At 48.7% G+C, this 14,602-nt stretch overlaps 1 protein-coding gene across 1 annotated transcript in view; it reads left to right on the forward strand.

Moving 5' to 3' along the window:
- The first annotated feature begins 870 nt into the window (after nt 1–870).
- PANX2 (pannexin 2) overlaps nt 871–14,602 on the forward strand; it is a 106,931-nt gene continuing 93,199 nt past the window's right edge. Inside the window, exons 1-2 of the mRNA XM_069229631.1 lie at nt 871–985; nt 1,539–1,841. Coding sequence (XP_069085732.1) covers nt 1,616–1,841 — 226 coding nt within the window. The 5' untranslated portion in view covers nt 871–985; nt 1,539–1,615. The remainder of the gene's footprint in view (nt 986–1,538; nt 1,842–14,602) is intronic.

Raw genomic sequence — 14,602 nt, forward strand, 5'->3', positions numbered from 1 at the left:
GACCCAGCCTTACAGGAGGCCCCATGATAGAGCTAGCTCTGTTGTGCAGACAGTCTTGCCCCGATTACCTTCAATAATTTTTTAACAGCTTGGTTTAAATACGGTTTCCCTCTAATTTATTTTAATGTGAGTGATGTATGAGCCCATTACAGACATTTTGCAGAGAAAAGTGCTTATGTTTCATGCAACATCCATGGAAAAGTTTCTTTTAGATCAAAACAGGTCCTCACATATGAAAAACTGGAAGGTGTCACAGAGATTATTCGCAGTAATATTAATGAGCTGCTGCCGTGTTACAGAATTGAAAACACACCTCACTATCCCTGAAAATGAAATGCAAAAACATTTAGAGTTTGGGCACGTGATCCTGTGCACTGTCAGTGACCTGGCCAAGGAGGGCATGAAAGAGCTGAAATTGGATCATGAATTCAAAGCTGTTCCAAACAGCGGCCCCCAAAATAGGTTTGGCCCAAGGCCCCCAAAGTCCTTAAGACGTCCCTGAATAAAGGGAATGTGTAGTGTCTCGTCGTCACAATGCACAGCACTCCAGACTTGCACATACACCGCACAGTGCTTCCCTTCTAGACAGCCCTGTGGGTGAAGCATCACCCCGGGATGGAGAAGGTTAAAAGTAGGTGTGCAGGGAACGACCATTTACTGAAAGGGTACTGAAAAGGGAAAGCCGGTAGCTATAAATCCTTCTTTGAGGAAAGGCTTCGGGTTCTGCCAGTGTGTCACTTGAGAGGTTTTGCCGCTCATTAACCACGGTGGTAGCACATGGAAACAAGGGGATTCAGCGGTGTCCAATCAGTTGGACTGTGACAAAGAGCTGGAGCCGGCGGAGGCTGCCTTGGATGGGCCGGTCCATCTCGTTCTGCGTCTGGGAGGCAAGGAGATGCAGGCAGGCACTCTCCGCTGGCGCAGCGTGCAGTGCGACGGGGCACCGCTCAAGAGCTCACTGCCCTTGCCGCGCAACCAGATCCAGGTGGGACCTCGTTTGCCTCCCTTCGGACCATATATCAGAAGGTCCGACTCCCGCGCTCACCCCCCCGCCAAGCCTCAATGATTTTTGCTGTCTTTTTGAAGTGTTGCTATTGCCTTCGACCTTGAAGATTTAGTAATTGGAAAATCCCGCCCATAACCATTCAGACATAGAAGCAGGGTTTTGAGCAAAAATGAAAACATCATAAAGGGGTTAAGGTGTGGTGCTTCCATGGCTGGAAGCAGACATTGCAGTTATTGTTTTTTGACTCTAAAAAAAAAAAATTGTCTACCAGCCTCTTAAAATCGTGGGAAAGGAAACCAGGTAACCTCGCTCTGCGGAAGTTACCTGCAACCGTCTATTGCCTATAATTTGCAGTGCTGTGAAATGTGCCGGAGGAAATTTCCAAGCACTGTTAGATTATTACTGTCTAATAAGTGAACCCCATCCATTCTGCAAAGCTGCCAGCTTGCCGTTGGCGCTAGCTATTGCGGTAGAGCCAGCACGAAGAGCTGTGTTTCTGTTGTCTAAATGTTGCTTGTACTGTTTATTTCAGCAGGCTGGAGTTCGCCCTTCCTCGGCTCAAGCTGCGCTATATACATTCCTGAAAGAAACGAGGCGCTGTAATCGCTTATGCAACATATCATTGACAACCACACAGACATGGCTACTGCTCTGCTAGCCGGCGAGAAGTTGAAGGAGCTGATCATGCCCGGGCAGCAGGACGACAGGGCAGGCTCCCTGGCAGCCCTAATGGTGCAGATAAAGCTCGAGCTGCCCTTCGACCGTGTGGTCACCATTGGCACGGTTATCATCCCCATACTGCTAGTCACACTGGTCTTCACCAAAAACTTTGCCGGTAAGATAATGTTAATGACTGTAATATTCAACATGGGCACAGGTAATCCGTCTGAGCACAGTAGTGCACTGAACTTGTAGCCCCGTGGAATATCACCGATGCGCTTACTTCTTGCAGGGTGCATGTATGTCAGGGCTGTAAATACCCTCGGCTGTAAGAAAAGACTCTGCTCAGCTTTCTTCGCTGTACCTCTCCCAGTTATTATTGCTTGATGGAACTAGAAGAACTCTCACGCTATCACTTTTATGATCTATAGCTTCGTCATTAATTAATAATTATGTGTGAGTGTCTGAATCCCTTCAGCCCGAAAAATAATCCTAGACATCCTTCATTTTAGTCCTGTATGAGGCTTTTACATACACTTGGCAGACAAAGTGGGAGGGTGCAGTGTCATGTAGACTTGGTCAGTGTAACACCAGTGCCTTATTCCGCACTGCTACTGACCCCCTCCTCTGGTCTGTTGTAAGCACTCCTCTGACTGCTGCACAGTTACCCCCAATCTTAACCACCCTGTTGTCTTCTCTTACCCCCTAACACCTTCTCCAGTCTTCCCAAGCCCACTTAAGAGAAATAGTTATACCTTTGCTCTACACTCCACCACCCACCACAAACTCCAGCTCTCCACCTAATGCAAGGTGGTGGGACAACCTCCCACTGCAAAATCTCGTGACGGGCGTATAGTTTCACTAAGGTTGGCCCCGACACACAGAAATACTGGCATTAGTACTCCAGGGCCCTCCCTGAAGGGTACTGGCTCCACGGGGGCTGCCTTGCATTGTGTTCATACTCTGCCCTCCTGCTAGAGATCGATGACTGGTTACATTACCAAATCCCAGAGACGTCTTCCTCACTCTCCACAATTATTAGCAGCTATCCACGTAAACCAACAAATACCCTAAAAATGCCCTAAAACATGGATTCACCCACACTGGTCCAGCAATTATCCACTTTCCTAACAGTTAGGTACCAATTTCAACCATGTCTTCATGTAGGAAATGTGGTTGACCCAGCTGACTATCCCCTTAACTTTGTCTCAATGGATACTCATTAAAATGGAAAGCCTCCTATGTGGAGGCAGTCACATTACTCACAAAGCCCCCCCTGTTCTTTTCAGCTTATTCCTTCCCCCCACTTAACGTATGACCCTCAACACTTCCCTAGAAAGTCAGTCAGGAAGTCTCAAACTTGTGTATCTTTAGAAATGGCATATTGTCTTCCCGTTTTCAAATGTACTTAACAAGGTTGCCAGTTCTGTCCTTCATTATTTGTTTAGAATAATTTTAGAATAGCATCCAAAACAATGTGGTGTGCTGAAGGCACTTTAATACATGATTGTCTGAACCCAAATTATAATTCAAATAATTTTTATCTGAAACATGTTCTTGTTTTAAGATTTTGGGTTACACATTTTATTAAGATAAAGGAGAAATTTTGCTTTTTAATCGCCACTGTTTGAAGTGTATTTTTCTTTTAAAAAATACTCCTTTTCCTTGGAGCACTAAGCAAATAAAGTATTGTGGTATCCTGCACACTATAGACACTTTGCTATGAAATGTAATTTTTCCTATGTGAAGGTACATTAAATTCTGAATCACATGTTAATTTGTCTTTTTATCCTATGAAAATAAGAATGGCCTTTGATGGGTTGGTTTAGGAAATTCCCTACTAAGTATTTGTTGTTTGATCAAGTACTACATATGAATGATATCTTTAGTGATCCTGCGCATGATGTAATGCATTATGTAATTCTGATGTTAGTGATGTCATTGACAATGTCACTAATGATTTAATTGAGCATTTCATTGTGGTGTTGAGTGATTCCGTGCACAACGACAAGAGTGTTCCATTGCACCAAAGCTAGGTTTGCTCTACAGCAGAGGTCTTCAATCTGGGGGTCGGGACCCCCAGGGGGGCCGTGGAGACCTGGAAAGGGGGTCGCACATTCCCCCAGCTGATCCTTAAAATGCCTTAGCTGAACTTTAATTTGAGTCTCCTGTGCTGTGAAAGCTGTACAGACAGCTAAGGAGACTTTCAGCCCAGGGCTTCTGCTTCCTGAATGAAAAGCAAATGTGCTCTGCGAGCTGATTTGCAAATGTAAAGGGTGCTTGGGAGCAGCTTTAAATGATCAAAGCATTGTGAGGACAAACATTTTTTTTTTTTTTAGGGGTAGTGCGAAGAGTTAACAACTGAGCTGTGAAGTGCATGCGTGTAATTGTAATTGTATTTACACAGCTCACTTATCTGGAGGTGTTGAAGGGACAGCTATTAAAAAAAAGGTATTGCATATGCTCTGATATTACTTAAATCCACATTTTGGAAGCACAGTTTTATAATAAACCTTTTTGTAGTGGCCTATATTATACTGTGTGCAATGCAAGTATAAAATAATGCCTTTTTATATATTCACAGTGCTTTTTGTCACAGACTGTGACATCATGGCACAAAAAATACACAAGTCACTATTCTCAACTGTACTAACAAAGATTTAGTTCTGTTGCTCTCCGGTTAAACACAGACCTCTGCAGTGCATAAACTAATAGAGGTTTCATAATGCACTACAGTGCATTTCCCAATGAGTAAGAACTTTATTTTATTTATTTTTCATTTCAGCTGTCTATTATTTTATATGTAGCTACCTGGCGGTGAAAGACTTAAAAAAATTTAGAGAATATTTTGGGTTTATTTATGAGAGGCTTGTGCTGCTGGAGCATCACTTTTTTGATTCTCCAGCGACACAAGCCTCTCAATCATACCTATGAGGTGACGCAAAGCCACCCTGAGTGGCATTGAATGGCCTTGTAGATATGGAGTAAGGCAAAGCAGCGCAAGCCGCTGCATTGCCTTTCTTTGCGTCAAGAAGGCGTTCCACGGGTGTAGTGGTAGGTGTTCCCATGCAACCCAGATGGATTTTGACGCTGCCCCAGATTTACAAAATCACGTAAACTGGAGCAGTGCCAAAACCTTATGCTTCACCAGAGCAGGCGTAATGAGGAGAAATGTTTAAATTTCTCCTTGTTTTTTTCTCGTTCCGTATGTGTTGCATTCTGCCGCACATGTAGAAAGAGGTACAATGCCTTTCTGGATTGTTTTTGCGCAGGAAGCTGCCCCTTCCTGCACAAATACAATCCTGCCTATGTTGGTACTAGGCAACAATTGTGCGCCAGCACAAGGGGAAAGGACAGAAATGCACAGTATTTCATAAATACGGTCCATTCCTGCCCTTTTGTATTGGCGTGGGGCAGTGTAGCAAGAAGAGTTGCGGTGCTGCCCCACGTCAATTCCTCATAAATTATGACCTTTGTTTTTAGCCAAACCCTTGACCACGCCCCACACTCACTGATCTTTGGTTTGCTAAACACTGTTCAGTATTATTTTCTCACAGTAAAAATGATTTGCTGTGCGAAATGGGGATGTTTATTATTGTTGATGATGAGGAGTACCAGGTTCTAGACATTTTTATCAGGAGGGGGTCCTTACACCCACATTTTTTTTAAGAGGGGGTCCCGGCATCAAAAAGTTTGAAGACCACTTCCTACAGAAATGTGCTTATATATTTATGTATGTTCATACCTTTCGGAACATTGACATCATTTGCAACCTAATGTAAAGGAGTATGGTTATGAAGTATCCCCAGGAAATTGCAAAGTCTCTGTGAGCAACTTGGATGGGACCTTGGAGTTAGCTAACTGCAGGAAGTTCAGAGTTAACTCCACCATATGTGGTGGCATTGCAGCTATCTGATTCACATTTGCTGGTCCACCACCATTAATGGAGTAAACAAAACTCTGTAAAACTATCCCACAGTGTTAGAGGACGTTTCTGACCATCAGGTCTGCCCTGATTTTTCGATTTTGACCACCTGGTTTTTGACTGTTTACTGTGAGGAAGCCTCCTATGAGGTGACTCCCGCACAATAAACACATGGTAAAATGGACTGCGCGTGTTTACCGCTGGTGTCGCCGTGCTAAGGAAAGGCTGCTGTGGCGCAGCAAGGGCAGGAGGCCCCGGGCAGGTTACATGTGATGATGTGTGCGCATGGATGTGCACCCATGTGAGGGCTGTGGGAGGAGGATTCCTAGTGTACGCAGCCCAAGAACTGCGCTTAGGTAGTCCTGGTGCAGGAGGAACTATGCAGAGTGGGTGGTGACCTGGAGTAGGTCTCATGAGAGGGGTGTATACATGTGAGGGAGAGTCAGTGTGCTTACTGTGTTTTCACTGTAGGGACACCCAGTTCAATGCCAATGTCAGGGTGCTTAAGATATTTGCATTGGGGGGATACTCCATTGAATGTCAATGGGAAAGGAGGGCCTAGGGTGCAACTCCAGTTCTCTGGGGTCCACCGAGACCAGAGTCACACCAAAGTACCCTGTAACCTGTAAGAAAAGAATGATGCAGTAGGTTACAGGAGCATAGTTGTACAACTTGTGGGTCATCCAGGGATGTCATCTTTCTCTGCCTCAGCTCAGGATTAGGGCCAATTACTGCTCTGTCCAGTTGTTGGAGCAGGGCCTTGCATCAATCAGCCAGCTGTCATTCCGTGCCAGGAGCAGGCTGGAGAAGCCCTGCGAGGAATGTCAGGGAGGAGGGGTGGAGACTTTCAGAGCACATGTGGCAACTAACTCCTGGAGGATGCCATCTTGAGCCATCCCAGAAGACTGTGCAAGAAGGAGGGGACGGGGGCAAGGAAGTGATGTGGCACATCTGGATAGGCCAGAGGTGCAGACCTGCTGGACACTTCTGCCCCCACTTAAAAGGTCCTGCAAAGGGGAGAGCTCTCTCTCTTGGCTGTGCTTCACTGCTGGACACTGGGACTGCAGACGGGCGTCATGGACAACTGGAAGGAAGAACCTCCTGACTGCCCTTGGGGCAGGGACTCTGCCCCTGAAGGATTCCAGGCCAGCGAGGCGAATGCCAGGGCCAGGCAAGCTGGCCCCCTTAGCCCCCAGAGGACTAGTTGGGGGAAGGACTGGGCTAGCGCAAGGAGAGCATGCTGCCCAGAAGGAAAAGAGGGAACCCAGAGGAAAGATTGGCGCAGGGAGTCAGTGGGGCTGGCTTCCTGATGATCTGGGATCCTTCCAGGCCAGGAGGCCTAAGGAGAGTGCTCCTGGTGGCAAGGGCTTGTCACCAGGAGCGGAACGACACAAGAATAATGAAAATCGGCCCTTGGGGGCCCGAGATATCACAGGACAAAGGATGGCAACCTTTGACCTTTGGGAAAGCAGCTACGAAGCGCGTGGAGCTCCGCAGCTGCTTGAGACTGTGCCCCCAGGGTGGGCCAGGGCCTGGGGGCTGCTCAGGAGGAAGTGGAGCAAGGGAGGTGCCATCGCAACCCCCTCGCAGAAGAGGAAGGGGCCCCGGACCCCATCCCGGGGCCCCATGAAGCCTGGTTCATTTTTTTCTTATCAAATGGGGGGGGCGCCGTCGCGCACCCACCTGCCGCTGTGGGAAGGGACCCCGGACCCCATCCCGGGGCCCCCGGCGGCGAAGACAAGCCGGGGAGCGCTGTCGCGCTCCCCGTGAAGGAATGAGGAATGGGGGGGGCGCCGTCGCGCCCCCCCCAGCAGAAGGAAAGTCGGGGAGCGCAACAGCGCTCCCCGTGAAGAGGGCCAAATGGGGCCCCGGACCCCATCCCGGGGCCCCGTGAAGAGGCAGGAGTGGGGGTGCGCCGTCACGCACCCCCAGCCACAGCGGAAGTCGGGGAGTGCCGTCGCGCTCCCCGTGAAAGTGGCCAGCAGGGGCTCCGGACCCCATCCCGGGGCCCGAGCAGAAGAGGGCCTGGGGGAGCGCCTTCGCGCTCCCCACCGAAGAGAAGAGGGGCCCCGACCCCATCCCGGGGCCCGAGAAGAGGATGACTTCGGGGAGTGCCGTCGCGCTCCCCGTACGAGGAGGAGGGGCCCCGGCCCTTATCCCAGGGCCCGAAGACGCAAGGAAGAAGGGGGAGTGCTGCTGCACTCCCCCTGCGTGGCCCGTCCGGCCGCAAGCATCCATGTGTCTGCCCGCTGGAGCGGGCAGACTCCAATGCAGCAGGCCGGCTCCCGCGGCAGCACCCGGAGGTGCTGGCCGTGCGGGGAGCCGGCGGGGGCGGCCAGGGGTTGGCTCCCTGGGCCGCCCTCCAACGAGGGATCCTCTCTGTGGTGCGGGGGTGTCTGGGTGGGACCGGCACCCCCAGGAGGAAAGGCAAGAAGAGAAGGGCACAGCGGCTCTCCCCAGCGCAGCGGGAGAGCCGCTCATCAATTATGCGGCCGCCCCAGCATGCTTTGCGGGGCAGGGGGCTGCTGTTTGAGCCCCCAAAAGGCCTGTGGTGGTACCAGGGAGATGGGGCCACCACCAAAGGAGTACTAGGAGACAGGGGGAGCTGCAGGAGCAGCGCAGCCTCCCCCCAACATCTGTTGGTGTCCCCACCCTAGGTAGGGTGGGACACATGAGAGATAACCCCTCAAGGGTTGGATGGATATTTGAAGTACAAGCTTCAGTGAACTTTTGTTCTGGTTTGTGCAAGGGTGCCTACTATAGGTGTAGGTTGATCTGGCCCCATGTATTCTACTGTTATTTTATGGTCAATTAGGAGTAATCCAAAAATAATCTTAAAGTAATTCTGATGGTTTTAATACTAGAATTTGGTCTCATATGTTCCCTGATTATGCTAATTTGAATAATGATACTGACAGTGTGTTGTAGTACCATTAGGTGCCCATGTGTGGTGCTGGATGTCTTCTATCTCTAAGTACATTGACTACTGTTTTGGGTCCTCTTTAGCTTTCGCCTGCACAGCTCTTGCTTGTTGGTTTTCTTGTCACTCTCATTTCCTAGCTTTCCATTGATTAATGCAGGTGATTTCCTGTTGGCTTCTTGTCTGTCTTCATCTCCTTTCATGTGTTAGTGTTTTCTCTGGAGCATGGACCAAGTACCTCTTCCTTTTGGAGTGTTCATCCGCTGCTTTCATTCCTGGAGCTACTTTTTTTTTCCATCCGCTGCTTTCATTGCTGGAGCTACTTTTTTTCTTTGTAAACAAGCTGTCCATTGTCCCCCAGCCTATACCTTCCCTCCACTGTCTTTTGTCTGACACTCCTGATTCTTCCTCCCTCGTGTTGCTTTCCCTACACTGTGTATCATGGCTTAAGGGAAAAAAGCACTATGATGCGGTCAATGCTGGCTTGGTCTTACCGCTTTTCTTTTTTTTAACTTTAGGCCAGAAGGAATGAAAGCGGTCCACAGCTTGGACATGTAAGAAGTTAACCCACTGGTATCCTTTCTTCCTAGGAAAAGGGTTTGTAGTATGTTAAGCCACCTCTGTGCTTCATCAGATTTACATTTGCAAACATAACTCATTAAATGTTTTCCTAATGACTCCAGATTTCAACATCAATTAACCTGTGCAAAATAAATTGGAGGTGGCAGGTTTTATTGGCAGCTATTTTAATAAAACAGTAAATAAGGACAGAGTGGAGAAAGTACGGGTGCCGTTGGAGCTGTGTATCATGAAATGCTTATAAAAACACCTCAAAGGGTGTGGACAAAAAGCAACTGACCGCTAAATGATAGTGTCCTGCTGGCAGATTGGAAATAAGTGCTGCCTCATTAATAACAAGAACTGGCAAAAAAAATAGGTTTTGCCTATGTAAAATCTATTAGCTTTGTCAATTTTTTTTAGACATGTTGACGTGTTGCAGATTGCTATGGAACATGGCTGAAAGTAAAGAACATAGGCCCTCATTCTGACCTTGGCGGGCGGCGGAGGCCGCCCGCCAAAGTCCCGCCGTCAGATTACCGTTCCGCGGTCGAAAGACCGCGGCGGTAATTCTGACTTTCCCGCTGGGCTGGCGGGCGGTCGCCTTCAGACCGCCCGCCAGCCCAGCGGGAAAGAGGCTTCCACGATGAAGCCGGCTCGGAATCGAGCCGGCGGAGTGGAAGCTGTGCGACGGGTGCAGTTGCACCCGTCGCGTATTTCACTGTCTGCGCAGCAGACAGTGAAATACATGTAGGGGCCCTCTTACGGGGGCCCCTGCAATGCCCATGCCGGTGGCATGGGCACTGCAGGGGCCCCCAGGGGCCCCGCGACCCCCCCTACCGCCATCCGGATCCCAGCGGTCGGACCGCCGGGATCTGGATGGCGGTAGGGGGGGTCGGAATCCCCGCGGCGGTGCAGCAAGCTGCGCCGCCGTGGAGGATTCAATGGGGCGGCGGTACACTGGCGGGAGCCCGCCAGTGGTGCCGGTCCGACCGCGGCTTTACCGCCGCGGTCGGAATCCCCATTGGAGCACCGCCGGCCTGTCGGCGGTGCTCCCGCGGTCCTCCGCCCTGGCGGTCAAAGACCGCCAGGGTCAGAATGAGGGCCATAATATCGCTATGATGCAGTCAATGCTGATCATGTCAGAGCACTTTTTTTAAACCATGTTGCACAGTATCCCGCTCTGCTGTGCAATTTGTCAAAACAAATTGACAAAGCCAATAGATCTTGCATAGGTGAATCTTACTGGCTTTGCCAATGCTTATTGGCTGGTACAGTTTGAGAATAGCCATGGTCTTACTCTTTTCAGGATGGGTGCATTTCCCTCCATAGCCCTCCCCAACCCGTCTATTCTCCTCCAAAACATATCACCTTTAGTGGTGAGTGTCCCTTCCCTCTCCACCTCCTGTACCCGGTTCCTTCTACATTTGCTACTAAAACGTATACATACAAGTGTAGAGATATCTACAGCTGTGGCAGACCTCTCTGCACATAAAAACGGGAGGAGGGGTGAAGGCATTGACCTCTGCATGTAGGTAAGTGAGTAGCATTTTGTAGTATGTTAGTAGTACTAATGCTGTACTGCTAAACGTACAACAAAATGCAGTTTGTGAATAGGCCCATTGTGATTCCCTGTGCAGAAAATAAACCGATATATAAAATATCTTATTATAAAAGGTGTGCCTCATTTATTTTGCCCATCCGAGTTATGTTTTCTAGTTCGTGTTCTCAATTCGGGGGCAAAACTATGTGTAATTGTAGGGCCTCGATAAGCACAGGTGTCTCTCACAAACCAGCCTTACAGATCGAAATGTATTTTACATATTTATATAGTATATATATGTCACTCTAGGTGGAAAATTTGTGAGTTTATGTGTGAAGAGTGAAGTAAAACATATTTATAATAGTAATTTGTTTTTAATACATCACTTCAAACCACAGGTCTTCATTACTAAGCACAATAAATAATAAGTGCTACTATAATTAAAATTATGATAATCAAACTCATGTCCTCCATAACTGTAGGAGGCTGGCCTGGCTTGTAGTGGGTACCAATGGGTACTTACACTCTGTACCAGGTCCGGTTATCCCTTATTAGTGTAGAAGAGGTGTTTCTAGCAGCTTAGGCTGATAGAAGGTAGCTATAGCAGAGCAGCTTAGGCTGAACTAGAAGACATGCAAAGCTCCTACTATACCACTGGTGTCATATGCACAATATCATAAGAAAACACAATACACAGATATACTAAAAATAAAGGTACTTTATTTTTATGACAAAATGCCAAAAGTATCTCAGTGAGTACCCTCAGTATGAGCATGCCAAATATACACAAGATATATGTACACAATACCAAAAATATGCAGTAATAGCAAAAGGAAGTAATGCAAGCAATGTAAAGTTACAGTGAATTGCAATAGGAGCACATAGGTATAGGGGCAACACAAACCATATACTTCAAAAGTGGAATGCGAACCACGAATGGACCCCAAACCTATGTGAGCTTGTAGAGGGTTGCTGGGGCTGTAGGAAAACAGTGAGGGTTAGAAAAATAGCCCACCCTAAGACCCTGAAAAGTAGGTGTAAAGTGCACCTATATTCCCCAGAGAGCACAGAAGTCGCGATAGGGGAATTCTGCAAGGAAGACCAACACCAGCAAAGCAACCAAAGTGGATTTCCGGACAAGGGTACCTGTGGAACAAGGGGGCCAAGTCCAAGAGTCGCGACAAAGTCGAGAGTGGGCAGATGCCCAGGAAATGCCAGCTGAGGGTGCAAAGGAGATGCCACCGGATGGTAGAAGCTGTGGATTCTGCAAGAACGAAGAGGACTAGGAACTTCCCCTTTGGAGGATGGATATCCCACGTCGTGAAGAAGCTTGCAGAGGTGGTCCCACGCAGAAAGACCGCAAACAAGCCTTTGCTAGCTGCAAGGGTCGCGGTTAGGGTTTTTGGATGCTGCTGTGGCCCAGGAGGGACCAGGATGTCGCCACTTGGATCAGGAGACAGAGGGGGCACCCAGCAAGTCAGGGAGCCCTCACAGAAGCAGGCAGCACCCGCCGAAGTACCAGAACAGGCACTTGGAAGAGGAGTGAACCGGAGCTCACCCGAAGACACAAAAGGGAGTCCCACGACGCCGGAGGACAACTCAGAAGGTTGTGCACTGCAGGTTAGAGTGTCGGGGACCCAGGCTTGGCTGTGCACGAAGGAAATCCTGGAAGAGTGCACAGGAGCCGGAGCAGCTGCAAATCACGCGGTACCCAGCAATGCAGTCTAGCGTGGGGAGGCAAGGACTTACCTCCACCAAACTTGGACTGAAGAGTCACTGGACTGTGGGAGTCACTTGGACAGAGTTGCTGAGTTCCAGGGACCACGCTCGTCGTGCTGAGAGGGGACCCAGAGGACCGGTGATGCAGTCTTTTGTTGCCTGCGGTTGCAGGGGGAGGATTCCGTCATCCCACGGGAGATTTCTTCAGAGCTCCTGGTGCAGAAAGGAGGCAGGCTACCCCCAGAGCATGCAGCACCAGGAAACAGGTGAGAAAGCGGCAGGATCAGCGATACAAGGTTGCAGTAGTCGTCTTTGCTACTTTGTTGTGGTTTTGCAGGCGTCCTGAGCAGTCAGCGGTCGATACTTTGGCAGAAGGTGAAGAGAGAGATGCAGAGGAACTCTGATGAGCTCTTGCATTCATTATCTAAAGAATTCCCCAAAGCAGAGACCCTAAATAGCCAGAAAAGGAGGTTTGGCTACCTAGGAAGGAAGATAGGCTAGCAACACAGGTAAGAGCCTATCAGAAGGAGTCTCTGACGTCACCTACTGGCACTGGCCACTCAGAGCAGTCCAGTGTGCCAGCAGCACCTCTGTTTCCAAGATGGCAGAGGTCTGACGCACACTGGAGGAGCTCTGGGCACCTCCCCTGGGAGGTGCAGGTCAGGGGAGTGGTCACTCCCCTTTCCTTTGACCAGTTTCACGCCAGAGCAGGGCTGGGGGATCCCTGAACCGGTGTAGACTTACTTATGCAGAGATGGGCACCATCTGTGCCCATCAAAGCATTTCCAGAGGCTGGGGGAGGCTACTCCTCCCCAGCCCTGACACCTTTTTCCAAAGGGAGAGGGTGTAACACCCTCTCTCTGAGGAAGTCCTTTGTTCTGCCTTCCTGGGCCAAGCCTGGCTGGACCCCAGGAGGGCAGAAACCTGTCTGAGGGGTTGGCAGCAGCAGCAGCTGCAGTGAAACCCCGGGAAAGGTAGTTTGGCAGTACCCAGGTTTGTGCTAGAGACTCGGGGGATCATGGGATTGTCTCCCCAATGCCAGAATGGCATTGGGGTGACAATTCCATAATCTTAGACATGTTACATGGCCATGTTCTGAGTTACCATTGTGACGCTATACATAGGTAGTGACCTATGTATAGTGCACACGTGAAATGGTGTCCCCGCACCCACAAAGTCCGGGGAATTTGCACTGAACGATGTGGGGGCACCTTGGCTAGTGCCAGGGTGCCCACACACTAAGTAACTTAGCACCCAACCTTCACCAGGTGAAGGTTAGACATATAGGTGATTTATAAGTTACTTAAGTGCAGTGGTAAATGGCTGTGAAATAACATGGACGTTATTTCACTCAGGCTGCAGTGGCAGGCCTGTGTAAGAATTGTCAGAGCTCCCTATGGGTGGCAGAAGAAATGCTGCAGCCCATAGGGATCTCCTGGAACCCCAATACCCTGGGTACCTCAGTACCATATACTAGGGAATTATAAGGGTGTTCCAGTATGCCAATGTGAATTGGTGAAATTGGTCACTAGCCTGTTAGTGACAATTTGGAGAGCATAACCACTGAGGTTCTGGTTAGCAGAGCCTCAGTGAGACAGTTAGTCATCACACAGGGAACACATACAGGGCACACTTATGAGCACTGGGGCCCTGGCTGGCAGGGTCCCAGTGACACATACACTAAAACAACATATATACAGTGAAATATGGGGGTAACATGCCATGCAAGATGGTACTTTCCTACAATAACTCCACAGCTGTCAGTGTTAAGTGTTCACCACACTGAGCCATACTGGTGGCTTAAAATGATTACATGACAAACTAATAATATTTATTCAAACTCTGTTACTATTACATTTACTTATTTGTAGTTTTTGTATCCTGGTTCAAAAATGTTTACTTCCTCCAGTCCACAAAGTTCCATATTTATATTAACAGGAAAAAATAATCTCCTCTTTTAAATATTTGAAAACTCCAATCAGCAACTGCAAGGTGACCAGATTGCATTTGCAGTATATCTGGCATGACCCTGGCCCCGTGTGCAGTGTTTATAAAAATGTTTTATCCGTTTGAGCTGTGTAAGAAATTGGGTTAATAGTTGCATGCACCCATCACAAGTCTTTGTGAGGGTGATCCATTAAAGTCACTAAATGAACCTAAGCTCAACCGGCTGGTAGCTGTGACACAGAGAAGACAGGCTTAACTTGGAGGCAATGTGTAAAGTAATTATGCAGTACTAAAACAATAATAAAGTTGAAATGCAAAACAATA

The sequence above is a fragment of the Pleurodeles waltl genome, chromosome 4_1, assembly GCF_031143425.1.
Source record: "Pleurodeles waltl isolate 20211129_DDA chromosome 4_1, aPleWal1.hap1.20221129, whole genome shotgun sequence".
NCBI lineage: Eukaryota > Metazoa > Chordata > Amphibia > Caudata > Salamandridae > Pleurodeles > Pleurodeles waltl.